Source organism: Arachis duranensis, chromosome 7 (assembly GCF_000817695.3).
Source record: "Arachis duranensis cultivar V14167 chromosome 7, aradu.V14167.gnm2.J7QH, whole genome shotgun sequence".
Classification (NCBI taxonomy): domain Eukaryota; kingdom Viridiplantae; phylum Streptophyta; class Magnoliopsida; order Fabales; family Fabaceae; genus Arachis; species Arachis duranensis.
The window spans coordinates 10,632,383-10,648,421 of record NC_029778.3 but is presented as its reverse complement, the minus strand read 5'-3'; the positions used below and the strand labels follow the sequence as shown (position 1 = coordinate 10,648,421).

General features: G+C 34.5%; 1 protein-coding gene across 1 annotated transcript; it reads right to left on the bottom strand.

The window, feature by feature from the left end:
- Positions 1-849: 849 nt before the first annotated feature.
- LOC107457652 (probable LRR receptor-like serine/threonine-protein kinase At3g47570) lies at positions 850-4,337 on the bottom strand. Its single transcript, XM_016075821.3, has 2 exons — positions 1,588-4,337; positions 850-1,276 (listed from the first exon to the last, which is right to left on the bottom strand). Exons 1-2 carry the CDS (start codon positions 4,277-4,279, stop codon positions 903-905), a joined length of 3,066 nt encoding a protein of 1,021 aa, XP_015931307.1. The 5' UTR covers positions 4,280-4,337; the 3' UTR covers positions 850-902.
- Positions 4,338-16,039: the final 11,702 nt, after the last annotated feature.

The following is a 16,039-nucleotide window of genomic DNA, read 5'->3' as shown; positions in this document are numbered from 1 at the left end:
TTAATTTCATACATTAAACTTAATATTCATGGTTTCTTTGGTGACTTTTTTAATTTTTTTTTGTGACTACTTAATATTCATGGTTACTTGCAGATATTTACCTCTCTTGCAAGAAAAATAAATAAAAATTTGTGAGAGAAATAAGACGGAGACGGAGGAGGAATCCCCATCCTTATGAAAACACATTGCCATCCCTAAATCTGAAGTCTTCTTTTGTTAAAGAAAAGAAATACTTAAAGATCATTTAAAGATATAAGTTAAGAAATTAACGTTGCTAAATAATGTGACATTTAAAAGAATTTAACTAACTTGTGTTATTAAGGCACATTTTAAAAATATAATAATAAAACATTTTAATATTTTTATGTATTTAATATATTAAAAATATAAAAAAATTAATATTTTATAAACATTTTCTTTTATAATATGTTTAACCTATATCCTTAAAATACAAATTAACAAAATCCAAAAATAAGCCATCATATATTTTTATATAAATATTTTTTTATATTTAATATATATTTTATATAAGTAATTTATGTAGTAGCTAATAATTTATATAATTACATGTTCAAATTCTTATCGTACTAAAACAATTATAATATATATGTTTAGTTTCAAAATTGGCAATAATATACAGTGTTTTAAATATGGGTATGAATATGAATACTTAGATTATATTATATTATAACTTTTATTGATATTAAAATTATAGAAATTGTTGCAAAGAGTACAAAAAACATAGACAAACAATTAGGCTGCCAGATACAGCTGAAGCAATGTAAAGTACAACACACGATTATTCACATAAAACAACAAATGAACACTAGCATAGTAATCCAACTCTGATAAATCCAAGTGATGAAAACAATTCATGATTTTGTTTTCATGAAAATGGCTCTTTATGAAAGCAGTTTCTGTTTAATTGCATGTAACTCCATTATGACATCTTTTATGCCCATTCGTTGAGATGGAACCTTTTCAGAACATGCAATTCCAATCCTAGTAAAAGACACAAGACATTCTCGAATGGTGTCTTCCATATTTTGCTGCCTTGTGACCCTTCTTCCCTCTTGTTCAGTAATTGGAATGAGCAATCTTGAATCAACAATCTCACTGATTCCTTCAAGAATTGCCATGTTACAGAACAAGTGTAAGCTTAGGCCTTCACCGAATATGCTATCAGTTGGTTTCTTTCCAGTGATCATCTCCAAAAGAAGAATTCCATAGCTATACATGTCTCCTTCTGCTGACACTGAGCCACCTGCTCCATACTCTGTTTCATTTGAATATATAACAATTCTTCAAACAAAAATGAAGTTAAAGAATATAAATACACCTTTGTCACTTAGATTTCAAAGGTGTCAATTAATACAATATCTAAGACAACAAATTGATTTTTGAAAGTTTGAACTGTAAGTATAGTATTGTAACTATGATGCTTTACTTAACCTAATATAAATTATAACAGAATTCTACTAACAAAAAAAGAATTTAGTAACATAGCTTCTCCCATTATTATGATAGGGCAAACAAAGGTGAGACATAATTTAAAACATTCTAGTAAGGATAAAAAAAGTATCTTACCAGGTGGAAGATATCCAATAGTTCCCTTAATTGCAGATGAACTAACATGATCTCCACTAGAACAATCAATGCCTCCATGACCATGAAGGAGCCTAGCAAGCCCAAAATCCCCCAAGTGGGCAACCATGTCATCATCAAGAAGAACATTGCTCGGCTTAACATCGCAATGAACTATAGCTTCCTCAGAATCATTGTGAAGATAATCCAATGCAAAAGCTACATCAAGAGCAATGTTAACCCTTTGTTCAAAGTTGAGATTTAGGTTTTTGGACTCCTTTTCTTCATTGTTGTGCAACAAGGTCTCTAGACTCCCGTTAGACATGAAATCAAACACTATGGCCTTAAAATCATCACCTTTATAATCGAGACTTGAACAGCAAGTCAGTATATTTAGAAGATTCCGATGCCTGATTTTTCCGAGAGCTTTGCATTCGGCCATGAAACTCTTTGATGCCCCATGTGTTTGAAGATTCAACACCTTCACAGCAATAGGTCTTTCAAATTGGACAAGTGTTCCTTTATATACAGAGCCAAAGCTTCCGGTGCCAACTAGATTTGATGAAGAAAATCCGTCGGTTGCTTGATGTAGCTCTCCATAAGAAACCTTCAAGTACCTATGTTCCAGTGATGGTGAAGAAGATAATGTTTTGGGCTTTTTCCTCAAATAACAAATGCAGATGAAAACCAGAAAAGATGCCGAAACCCCACTAATTACAATGATCAGGGTAACTTTAAAAGAACTCTTATGTTTATGTGAAAGCAACTCAGGACATGGAGGGAGATTCAGCTGAGGTATCCCACCACAGAGATCTTCGTTTCCAATGAGCGACATTGCCGTGATGTTTCTAAAGATTCCTCCTATTGGGACCTCACCATAAAGATGGTTAAAAGACAAGTTCAAATAATTCAGAAAAGTCAGATTCTCAAGTTCATTCGGAATTGTGCCTGAGAAGTTGTTGATTGAGAAGTCTAAGTTTTCAAGATTTCTTAGAGAACCAAAGAACGAAGGTATACTTCCATGAAAGAAGTTTCTCGTCAGCCAAAAATCTGTTAAAGCAGAACAAGCACCTAGTTCCAGGGGAACTTCACCAGACAAATTATTTGTATGTAGATACAGTATGGAAAGTTGTTTCAAGTTACCAAAATCTGAAGGAACGGAACCGGTCAAGGCATTGATGGATAAATCAAGAGTTATTAAACCTTTTTGATACCCAAATGTATTATTGGGTATATTACCACTTAAGTAGTTTGTGTCTACAACAAATTTCTGCATCATGCTGCAGTACCTAAGAGTAAATGGAAGGCTTCCTTCTAACTCATTGATGCCAAGATAAACTTCAGATAACATAGTAAGATTGCCAATAACACAAGGAATGTTACCAGATAACTTGTTCTGTTGCAAGTTCAATCTTGCTAGATTTTTAAGCTTTCCAACTGAATCTGGAATTGATCCCTCAAGGGAATTCTGTGCCAAAATAAGTGTAGTCAAGCCGATTAAGTTGCCAATTGTTTGAGGAATCCTCCCAGATATCTGATTAACCCACATATCAAGTAAATAGAGATGGGTAGATAAGTTGCCTATGAGATCTGGCAATACACCACCTAGATTATTTGCCTCAAAAGACAACCTTTGCAATTGAGTAAGATTGGTTAGTGAGGAAAGGAAATCCAAATCATGAGGTTGTCCACTTCCAAGATTGTTATAATCCATTATAAGTACCTGAAGCTTGTTCAAGCGTCCCAAAGTAAGAGGAATTGGTCCTCTAAAACTATTCACTCCTATATCAAACAGTTGCAACTGAGACAGGTTGGATATTGAAGATGGAAAAGTTCCGGTAAATTGGTTCAATGGAATAGTAAACTGCTGGAGATTGGGAAAAGCATGGTCTATATTTGAAGGAAGAGTACCCACTAATTGGTTTTTCCCTAAATGAAAATCTCGAATATTGGAAAGGTTGTAAAGTGAAGGAGGAATCATGCCTGACAAATTATTTGAACCAAGAAAAATATAATTCAAATTGGATAACCTACCCAAAACATGAGGTATATTTCCTTCCAGATGATTGTATGCAAGTGACAGAGTCTCCAACGATGAAAGATTTCCCAAGGAAGGTGGAATTCTTCCAGCTAAATTATTGGCTCCAAGTTGCAACCAAGTAAGGTGCACCATGGATCCAAACCATGAAGGAACTTTCCCAGTGAGATTGTTGTGCATCAAGAAAACTACCTCAAGCTTGGAGCAGTTGGTTATCTCCATAGGAACTTCCCCATGAACATTATTCATGTCTAAGCAGAGAATCTGAAGCCTCTTCAAACGACCAACTTCTCTTGGAATCTCGCCATACAGGTTGACGTTAGTGAGATTGAGCTTCTTGAGGAAGGTTAGATTTCCAAGAGTTGGTCCAAGAGTTCCTCCCAAGTCTTGATTTTGCAGTTGCAAGGCTGAGACTCTCTTGTGGCGGCGACTGCACGTAACGCCCTGCCATTCACAGAAATGGAGAGACTCATTCCATGATGGCAGAGCATTATTGTCATGATTACCATTGGTAAGCTTTACCTTCAAAGCTAACAAAGCGAGCTTGTCGGTTTCTGAACTCAAAGGCATAGCGGCTGTTGTAGCATACGGCATGAACACTAACAAGGTTTGTGAAGCAATAAAACAAAGAAAGAAGACGATGATAGCTGCTATCATTTTTGCTATGTGAGTAGTATATGCAGTTGGAAGTTGGAACGTGTGAAGAAATATTTGATTGAAACATACAGGTAGAGATTTTAAATCCCGCACAAATTCAGATTTGGGTTAAACTTGGAAATCATTGCATGCATCCTAATATAAAATGTTTATATTACTGCACAATATTGAATGCAAATATACCATAATTAATAATAACCATATATTTTATTTTGATGAGAGGAGTGTCTTATGTGTCAAACAGATAAAAAAAAATTTTATAAAATATATTAGTAATTTAAATATATTATAATTAGTTACAAAGTAAATCAAGTTAATTTGTGTGGTCGGACTCATTGTTTGTGAGTTGTGCGCTTAACAAGCTGAACTCATAAGATAAACTTGAACTTACGTGTATTCAATAACCTACAAATTATATTCATCTCTTCTTTTATATTGAGCCAACATATCTTGAAATTTATAGCCATCAATTAGTTATTATTAATATTTTTAATAATATAAAATTATATATATTTTTTGTTTTCACAATATCTTCTAATTTGATAGGTCAAAAATTAATTCATCGTGAATCTGAGCTTCATTTAAAGGTCTGTTGTTGGCCAATGGGTTACTTTATGTACAAGGCAGGATTCGAATCCCAACACTTACTTAAACGGAGAAATGAATTGACCATTCGACCAACTCAAGTTAGTTATATAAAATTATATTTAATAGTGTAAGATTGTACACTTTTTTTCTACTAATTAACTGTGAGCTAAATTTTAATAAAAACTAGAATGAGATCCGCGCAATGCGCGGAGAAGTAGATTATTTATACTATATAGTATATTTTAATATTATATTAAAAATATTTTAGAGAACATATTATAAATAGATTTTGAATTTATTTATTTTTAAAAAAGACATAGGTTATTTTTATTAGAGTTATACATAACTTTATTTTCTTTTTTTTTTTCATTTTTTGATTTGCATTAATGGCTACACTTTATCTTTTCTTGCGGTTTTTTTGTTTGTAAATAATGAAAAAAATAAATGAATGAGAATGAAAAATATATAAAATGTTATATTAAATTTAAGAAATTTTTGACAATTAGTATAAGAGATTAAGAAATGAAGAATAGTAAGAGTTTTAATATGTATAAGTTGTAGAATTTAAATATTTGTAACTAAAATTTTTTATAATTATTATTATTATGACACTTTTAATGTATGTTTATTTCATTTAATTAGTATTTGATGTTTCAATTGAATAATAATAGATAAGATTTTTTTGTTTTAATTTTTTTAAAATATTTTACTAAATAGTGATTGGAGTAAAATGTAAAAAAAAAAGAACACGTGAATGTAAATTGTGGAAGAAGTACTCCACATGTAAAATAACAATTTATAATTTGATGATGAAATATTGCAATCGATAGTATATAGGGAGCAATAATTTTAAACGCACATTAATAGGATGTACAATTTGTTGTGACTGGAGATGGACATCGCGATGTACAATTTGTTTTTATGAAAAAACAATGGCTCATAGACCGGAAGAGGATGGAGGAAATAGGATGGGACCGGAAGAGGATGGAGGAAATAGGATCTTGGTACGGAGAGGTGCTAATAGGGTGAGGGTTTGAGAAAGGTAATATACTCTTTGGTTTTGAGAGCTTTTTATTGGGGTAAATGTTAAATTGTGTTTTTGTTGTTTTAGAAATAAGGATTGATTTGAAAAAAATTAATTTGTTGGTTTTTATTATGTTTTTTAGTTGTTTTTGTGTTTTTTTATGTAAAAATAAAAGTTGATTTGGCAAGATTTGAGTGGTGAATTCTAAAATTTTGCCAAGTAAGCGTTGGTGCTGACATGTCGTTAGTAAAAGAAGAGAAATAACTTAGAAACAATTTGGGTAAACCTATGTACCTACTTTTATATATTAAGAATAGATGCTGACTCTAGATTTTCTCTTTGTATTGTACGTATATTATATCATTTATAAATAAAGATGTACGGCTTATTCAAGATAAAATTCAATTTGGTTTCTGAATTTGCATGCAAATTTTAATTTAGTCTCTAAAATTTTAATTTCTTTATTTAGTCTCGAAATTTTGTGAAATTGACTCATGTTAGTCTTTGAAACGATTTTTGATACATAGACGATAATAGAACACTAATATGAATAGTTAGATGTTTGGTTTTGACATTTTAATAGCCTAAAAACATCATATGTGATGTTTTTTGAAATTTTTTATTTCAAAACAAGTATTACAACTGTTGTAATAATTAAGGGAGATATAATAAATATAAAATAAGAAAGTGTAAATAAGAAACTCTAGTATTACTATTCATTACAATTACTGTCACAATATAATTAATATATTAATATTATAGTATAAGAAAGAGAGAATAGTAAGAGAGAGAGAGAAGAGATTGTTGTTATTAATTGATTATAGTGTTTACGGAGGCTTAACCTCCTATTTATACACCTAAGGGGTTTTCATTTTCAACTTTCAATTAATGCTCCTTTAATATTCTTCATTCTTGAGAATATGAGCTCCACATAGAAAATGGACATCCACATCTCATTCTTATCACAACACTCCCCCTTGGATGACCATTTAGGATTATTGCCTCGTTAAAACCTTACTAAAGAAAAATTCAGTGGGAAAAAACCTCAGTGAAGAAAAAAGAGTACAATATCCTTTAGTGATAAGGACTGCCTCATTAAAAACCTTGTCAAGAAAAACCCAATGGGAAAAAACATGACCAAGGAAAAAAGAGTATAGTCTCCTCCTCTTGTCAACATCAGTTAATGTCTCAAAATCGGCGCATCCCAATCTCATGTACCAATCTTTCAAAGAAGAATTTTGGGAGTGACTTTGTAAATAAATCTGCCAGATTATCACTTGAGCGGATCTGTTGGACATCAATTATCCCTTGATTTTGAAGATCATGAGTGAAGAAGAATTTAGGAGAAATATGCTTTATTCTATCACCTTGATGTATCCGCTTTTAAGCTGAGCAATGCATGCTGTATTATCTTCAAACAGGACAGTTGGAGCTATCTTATGATCAATCAGTCCACATGATAACAGAATATATTGAATCAGACTCCTCAGCCAAAAACACTCGCGACTAGTTTTATGAATCGCTAGTATTTCAGCATGATTAGAGGAGGTTGTTGCTATCGTCTGTTTCATGGACCTCCATGATATAGCTGTACCACCATATGTGAACAGGTATCCTGTTTGAGATCTCCCTTTATGTGGATCAGACAAGTAGTCAGCATCTGCATAGCCAATTAGTTGTGACTTGGATCCATAGGGATAAAACAATCCTATATCAATCGTTCCATGAAGATATCGAAAGATTTACTTGATTCCACTCCAATGTCTTCTGGTTGGAGTGGAACTATACCTTGCTAGTAAGTTCACAGCAAATGATATATCGGATCGTGTATTATTAGCAAGATACATTAGCGCTCCAATGGCACTAAGATATGGTACTTCAGAACCAAGGATATCTTCATTTTCTTCTTTAGGACGGAATTGATTCTTATCCACATTCAAAGATCTTATGATCATTGGGGTACTCAAGGGATGTGACTTATCTATATAAAATCTTTTCAATATCTTCTCTGTGTATGTTGATTGATGAATAAAGATCCCATTTTTCATATGCTCGATTTGCAAGCCGAGACAAAATTTAGTCTTTCCAAGATCTTTCATCTCAAACTCTTCTTTTAGAGTTTTTATAATTGTTGGAATCTCTTCAGGAGTTTCAATGATATTTAAATCATCAACGTACACAGCAATTATAATGAATCCAGATACAGTTTTCTTTATGAAAACACATGGGCAGATATCATCATTCTTGAATCCGATTTTGGCTAAATACTCAGTAAGATGATTATCTCACATTCGTCCATATTATTTCAGACCATATAAAGATCTTTGCAATTTGACTGAGTATAACCCTTGCGCATATTCATTGGATGGTTTATATATCTTTAGTCCTTCAGGGACTTTCATATAGATATCCCGATCTAATGAGCCGTATAAATAGGCTGTTACCACATCCATTAAATGCATATGCAGTTTATGATATGCAGATAAACTAACCAAATAACACAATGTTATCGCATCCACTACAGGGGAATACGTTTCTTCATAATCTATATCGGGCCTTTGTGAAAAACTTTGTGCCACAAGTTGGGCTTTATAGCGCACAACTTCATTTTTCTCATTTCCTTTTCTCACAAATACCCATCGGTATCCAACAGGTTTTACATCTTCAGGTGTACGGACTACAGGTCCAAAGACTTCACGTTTTGCAAGTGAGTCTAACTCAGCCTTCATGGCTTCTTTCCATTTTGGCCAATTATTCATTTGTTGACATTCTCTGACTGATCTTGGCTCAAGATCCTTACTTTCATGCATGATATTTAATGCCACATTATATGCAAATATTTCATTGACAATTGTTTTATTTCGGTCCCATTTCTCTCCTATAAAGACTTAATTTATCGAGATCTCATCATTTTCACAATTTTTAGGTACTTGAATGTCTTTTGACATTATAACTATATTAGAATTTTGGACAACTGTAGGTGTCTCTACTATATCTTTTTCAACAGGAATAGTATTTACCTCTGATGAGTTTGGAAAACTCTATTTTTAATTAAGTGATGATCAAACATTATTAATATAATTAAGTGTAAAATTATTAAATTGATTTTGGATTAAATGTTTATTAAAATAATTTTACAATACAGGTTTTTATTGGGTCGAAAATTAAATGAAATGATGCAAGCCCAAGTGTGAATTTATTCAGCATTGATTCAAAAATATCCAATGAAGTATGGCAGAATTATTATTCTTGTTATTGGGCCAGATTTGTTTAAACAAGCCCAAGAGCTATTATTTGCTACAAGACCAAAAGGGTTGGTCCGAAAACAAAGAAAAAGGAAATGGGGGCATAATACCCTCTTTACTCATTTAACTTAATGAAATCCATTTTCTTTAATAACAAGTGCTGCATGCTTCCCACGGACACCAACTCATTCCATTGTTGGAATTCAAATTTTGAATTAAATGGATTTAATGAATGTCGTGGTATATGGAAAATAAAAATCTGATTTGATGGCATTTATTGAGTTGGACACGTTACAAGGCAAAAGCATGGGAAGTGGGATTAATTAATTTTAATTGATTATAATTTATATCACACATTACTTCCTTTGCTTTTCTTTTTTCTCTACTCTCTCTTCTCTCCCTTTGCATTTGGTCACCTCACTGTCAGAGAAAAAGATGGTAGAAGCAAGTAATTTGAAGAAGGAAGAAGAGGCTAGGAATGGGTAATGTAAACCTAACTCTTTTTCATTTTCTTCTTTAATTACATTGCAAGTTTTTCTCTGTTCTCTCTCCTCTTTCTTTCGGTCTTGTCTAACAGGAAAGGAGGGTTGAAGTAAGCTATCAGTAAAAATCACAGAGAAGCTAGTTTCAAGCAAGAAGCCATTGTGATGATGGCAGCAAGAAAAAAGAAAACATAAAGTATGTAGTGGCTAAGATCTTCAACCACTTATGGTAAGATATGGTGATGAGATCTTGACTTCTCCATACCAAAAATGGTTGAAGGAGATTCGGCCAGCAAGGAGAAGATCCTTGGAGGGATGGCTTGTCTCTGCTTTTGGGTTCACTCATCACAGAAGGTAGCTAAGGTGGCTACGTGAGGGAGGAAGCAAAAGTGGAGCAGATGAAGCTATCATCATCATGAAGCATCAAGGGCCAGAAATTTATCTTGGAGAGCAAGGCAAAGATGGAGCGCTCGAATTAATGAAGATTGGTGACCAAGAAAGGACTAGAGGTAATTGCATGTTGGGTTTTGCATGGGTTATCTCTCTCTCTCTCTGGCCGAACCGGTTTCTTGAAGAAGAAGAAGTTGGCTTGGTTTTTGGTTTTAACTGTGGAGGCTTCCCCCTTCTATAAAAAGGGAGAACATCCACGGCTTGATTCAAGGAGTAAGTAGTGAGAGTGCAAGGCACAGAAGTCTCAGAGCTACCTAAGCTAACAGATTTTCTTCTCCTTCAATGTATTCTATTTTGTAATTTTTCTGTTTAATTTTGTCATGTCTTGAGTCTCATGGAAAAAGACAAACAGTGAGGTTTGTATGAAAAGTCATAGAGCGAAAAAAGGCAGAGAGTGCAAAACTAAAAGAAAAAGCCATAGATGTCCTTAGAGTTCCTTTGTTCATCTATGTTGTGTTTCATGATTTTGTGGGAATCCCCTTGTAAGTTGGGTTAGCACTTTACAGTTGAAATCTTGGCAGTGACCAAGTCAAGTTCAGGATTGGGTTTAGAATTCTGGACTTGTCCCAGATAGGAAGGGTAGTTCCTAGGGAGAATTGGTGCTTGTAATCAAGAATGATTATAGTGAAATTCCATCATCTTTGTGATGGAGACTGGATGTAGGCTGCACTGCACTTAGCAGCTGAACCAGGATATATCTGGGTATAATTTTCTCTCTTTTCTACTGCATTTCTGTTTCTGCTGCACAGGAGAGAAAACCGAAAAATATCTCGTGCCAAGTGACGAGACAAAAAAAAGTCTCGTGGCTAGGGACGAGACAAAAATAAAAAAGTCTCTAGAAAGTATTACAAAGACCAGCAAGTGTTCAGAAGTGAAAAAGGGGCTAAGATTCAACCCTTCCTTCTCTTAGCCACTGAAACCATCAATTGGTATCAGAGCTTGGTCTCAAAGAGATCAAACTTTGCAGCTTGGAGAAAAGATCCAGATGGCAGAAAGCAGTGGCGCAAATCTGGTGTCCTACAATGTTATAGAAGGACAGTCAAGCAACAGACTTCCTCTTTTCAACGGGAAAAACTATACCTATTGGAAGGAGAGAATGAAGATCTTTGTACAAGCAGTGGATTACAGACTGTGGAAGATTATCCTGAAAGGTCCTCAGTTTTCAACCACCACAAGTGCTGAAGGAGTAGTCTTTCTCAATCCCGAAGCAAGCTGGACCAAAGAAGACAGAAAGAAGGTAGAACTCAATGCCAAGACTGTCAACTTACTCAACTGTGCTATCAGCTTCGAGGAATACCGACGGGTATCACGGTACACAACGGCAAAGGAAATCTGGGACAAACTTCAAATCACCCATGAAGGAACCACAATAGTGAAGAAGACCCGGATAGACATATGTTGAACAGAGAGTATGAAATGTTTGCAATGAAGGAAGGAGAATCTATTGATAAACTGTTCAAACGGTTCAACACCATCATTGTTGGCTTAGATGCTTTGGGAATAACACATTCTGATTCTGTGCTTGTGAGAAGAGTGTTGAGATGTCTCACTAAAGAGTGGAAAATAAAAGCTTCAATCATTTTTGAAAACAGTAGTTTAGATTCCATGACATATAATGATTTGAGAGGAAACTTACTTGCTTTTGAAAATACTTATTTGAAAAAAGATTCAAAAGAGAAAGGAATTACTTTTACATATGTGAGTAACCCCCTGGATGATGAATCCAGTGATAATTCTTCTAAAAATGAGTTTGTGTTGTTTGCCAAAAAATTCAGGAAAATGATGAAGTCCAAGGAGAAAGGCAAAGGAAGCAGCTTTAGAAAACAAAGAAAGGATCTCAGCAAGGTTACATGCTACAACTATAAAGAAACCGGGCATTTCAAGACAGATTGCCCTAAGTTGAAGAAAGAAGAGAAGCCAAAAGGAAGAAAGAAAAAGGGGCTGATGGCATTATGGGAGGACTTGGAAAATGACTCAGACAGTGATGAAGAATCCAAGACCAAGTCACAACCATGTCTCATGGCAGATAAGATTGAACATGTAGTCTTTCATAACCCTAACACTAAAGATCTTCATCCTATGATAGACCACCTTTCTGAAAAAATAAGATGTTTTTTGCTTGATAACCAAGATCTTGAACAACAAATCACCATCCTTAAAGCTGAAAATGATTTTCTTAAGGAAAAGCTAAGGGAGGCCAAAATTGCTACTGAACTTGTTGAAGAAGATAAGCAGTTAAAAGCTCAACTTAAAAGCTGTGAAAGTAACCATTCTGTTATTGCATATGTAAACTGTTTTAAAGAGAATGAAGAGTTGCTAAAAAGGATCAAAAACCTTGAAAATGACCTAGCCAAGTTTACTCAAAGTTATGAAAATTTAAATCAAATTTTGGCTAGTCAAAAACCACTTTTTGATAAAGCTGGCTTGGGGTTTCAAAAGACTTTCAAATCTGTTGAAAAACCTTATTTTGGAAATATTGCTTCATTTTCTAATGACACAAGGTTTCAAAACCCAACCTACTTTAACAAAACAGCAACTCCAAGGTTTTGTAGACTATGCAACTGAAATGGCCACTTTCCCATTCGATGTTTTTTTGGTGAAAGGATGATTGGTGATAAAGTTTGCAAAGTTATTTTTGATTATAATGGACTAGGTCATAAGAGATGGTTTAACGTAAAAAGATCCAAGAAAATTTGGATACCTAAGGTTACTTGAGCTTGTTTTGTAGGTGTGCCTAGCATCCAAACGGAAGAAGAATATGTGGTACATGGACAGCGGATGTTCTAGGCACATGACCGGAAAGACAACCTTCTTCATAAAGCTTGATGAGTATGATGGAGGACTTGTCACTTTCGGTGATGATGGTAAAGTAAAGATAGTGGCCATTGGAAAAGTTGGTAAAAGCTTTTCATCTTGTATAAATGATGTTTTTCTTGTAAATGGTTTGAAACATAATTTACTTAGTGTAAGCCAATGTGTGATCTAGGCTTTGAAGTTTTTTTTAGAAAGTTTGTGTGTTTGGTTGTTTGTGAAAAAACTGGGAATATTTTATTTGAGGTTAAAAGATGAAATAATGTGTATGGATTGACTCTTGAGGACTTGAAAGAACAAAATGTAACATGTTTTACTTCTCTTGAATCTGAAAAATGGCTATGGCATAGAAAGTTGGGTCATGCTAGCATGTACCAAATTTCTAAGCTAGTCAAGAAAAATTTGGTGAGAGGAATTTCAAGTATCAAATTTGATAAGGATCTTACCTGTGATGTTTGTCTATTAGGCAAACAAGTAAAATCTTCTTTTAAACCAAAAGATGGAATTTCAACCAAAAGGCTATTAGAAATGTTACACATTGATCTTTTTGGTCCAACAAGAACTCAAAGTTTAGGAGGTAAACACTATGGTCTAGTGGTGGTGGATGATTACTCTATATTTGGTTGGGTACTTTTTCTTGCTCATAAAAATGATGCTTTTCATGCTTTCTCAACCCTTTGCGAGAAAATTCAAAATGAAAAAGATTTAAAAGTGGCCCATTTGAGAAGTGATTACGGAAAGGAATTTGAAAACCAAGATTTTGAAAATTTCTACTTTGGAATTGCTCATAATTTTTCATGCCCTAGAACACCTCAACAAAATGGGGTTATTGAAAGAAGGAATAGAAGTCTTTATGTGAAAATGAGGTTCTAAAATTCCTATGGGCTGAAGCTATAAATACAGCATGTTACATTTTGAATAGGACTATTATTAGAAAAGGGTTAAAGAAAACTCCTTATGAGCTATGGAAAGGAACACCTCCAAATCTTAAGTATTTTCATATTTTTGGATGCAAATATTTTGCGCTAAATAACAAAGAAAATATTGGTAAATTTGATCCAAAATCATATCAGGGAATGTTTGTTGGATATTCCACTACTAGCAAGGCTTATAGGATTTATCTCAAAGAATATAGGACCATAGAGGAATCCATACATGTGACTTTTTGTAACTCTAATTCAATTCCCAGTATTGTGATAGATGATGACACAGATTGTGAAGAAGTTGTCAAGGAATCTAGTGGTGAAAATCCCAAGTCTGCTCAAAATGAAGAATCTGCCACTCCAGTTTTGTCTCATCAGATTGGAGGAGATATTTCCATTTTGTCTCCTGAGCTAGCACGAGAAACTGAAACAGTAAGACCCACAGAAGCTCATCAAAGTTCAACACCACTCCAGAAGCCTAGAGAATGGAAGTCTATGAGGGGTTATCCTCATGACTTTATCATTGGTGATCCCTCTCAAGGTGTAACTACAAGGTCCTCAACTAAAAGGCAATCCGAACCAAGAAATTTTGCACTCTTGTCACAAATGGAGCCCAACAATGTGAAATAAGCTCTTGAAGATCCATCATGGGTCAAATCCATGCAAGAAGAGCTTGCTCAATTCGACAAGAATGAGGTTTGGACACTAGTACCTCATCCGGATGGTAAGAAGGTAATGGGTACTAAGTAGGTTTTTAAAAATAAACTTGGTGAGGATGGACAAGTTGTTCGTAACAAGGCTAGATTAATGGCCCAATATTTCGATCAAGAAGAGGGAATAGATTTTGATGAGTCTTTTGCTCCGGTAGCTAGAATGGAAGTAATTAGGTTGCTTCTTGCCTATGCTGCCCATAAGGGTTTCAAAATGTTTCAAATGGATGTCAAATGTGATTTCCTTAATGGATTTATTGATAGAGAGGTGTATGTGGCCCAACTCCCCGATTTTGAACATAATTAAAGATTTCCCAAATCATATTTTCAAACTCTCAAAGGCCCTTTATGGTCTTAGGCAAGCTCTAAGAACTTGGTATGAGAGTCTTAGTGCCTTCCTATTAGAAAATCAATTTCAAAGGGGTACCACGGACACAACTTTATTCATTAAAGCATCTAATGATGATATGCTTCTAGTTTAAGTTTATGTGGATGATATTGTGTTTGGATCGGCCAATGAGTCCTTGTGTGAAGAGTTTGGAAAACTCATGACTAGTGAGTTTGAGATGAGTTTAATGGGAGAGCTAACTTTCTTTCTTGGCCTCCAAATTAAACAAGCTCCTAGTGGTACTTTTATTCACCAAGGAAAGTATGCTAAAAAATTAATCAAAAAATTTGGCCTAGAAAATTCCAAACATATGGGAACTCCAATGCATCCAAACACTAAACTTGAAAAGGATGATGATGGAAAGGATGTGGATGAAATAAGGTATAGAGGAATGATAGGTTCACTCATGTACCTTACCTCCTCTAGACCGGATATTGTTCAAAGTGTGGGTGTATACTCAAGGTTTCAATCTCACCCAAAGGAATCCCATCTTTCAGCCGTTAAACGCATCATTAGATACATTAAGGGAACTAGTGATTATGGCTTGTGGTATTGGTGCGCGAAATTGTGAACAATACTTTTCACAACTCTCATAATCCCCGGTCATGAACCCCAAAAACTTGGTGTTCAATACCATGGCATTACACAACTTCGCACAACTAACCAGCAAGTGCACTGGGTCGTCCAAGTAATAAACCTTACGCGAGTAAGGGTCGATCCCACGGAGATTGTTAGTATGAAGCAAGCTATGGTCATCTTGTAAATCTTAGTCAGGCAAACTCAAATGGATATGATGATGAACGAAAATAAACAATAAGATAAAGATAGAGGTACTTATGTAATTCATTGGTAGGAACTTCAGATAAGCGCATGAAGATGCCTTCCCTTCCGTCTCTCTGCTTTCCTACTGTCTTCATCCAATCCTTCTTACTCCTTTCCATGGCAAGCTTATGTAGGGTTTCACCGTTCTCAATGGCTACCTCCCATCCTCTCAGTGAAAATGATTGCATATGCTCTGTCACAGCACACGGAATTCAGCTGTCGGTTCTCGGTCAAGCCGGAATAGAATCCATCGATTCTTTCGCGTCTGTCACTAACGCCCCGCCTGCTAGGAGTTTGAAGCACGTCACAGTCATTCA

Excerpts from the sequence above, each read along its gene's own strand:
- LOC107457652 (XM_016075821.3), bottom strand. The coding sequence starts at position 4,279 with ATGATAGCAGCTATCATCGTCTTCTTTCTTTGTTTTATTGCTTCACAA. Across the intron at positions 1,277-1,587 it reads TATTGGATATCTTCCACCTG|AGTATGGAGCAGGTGGCTCA; the intron begins GTAAGATACTTT and ends CAAATGAAACAG.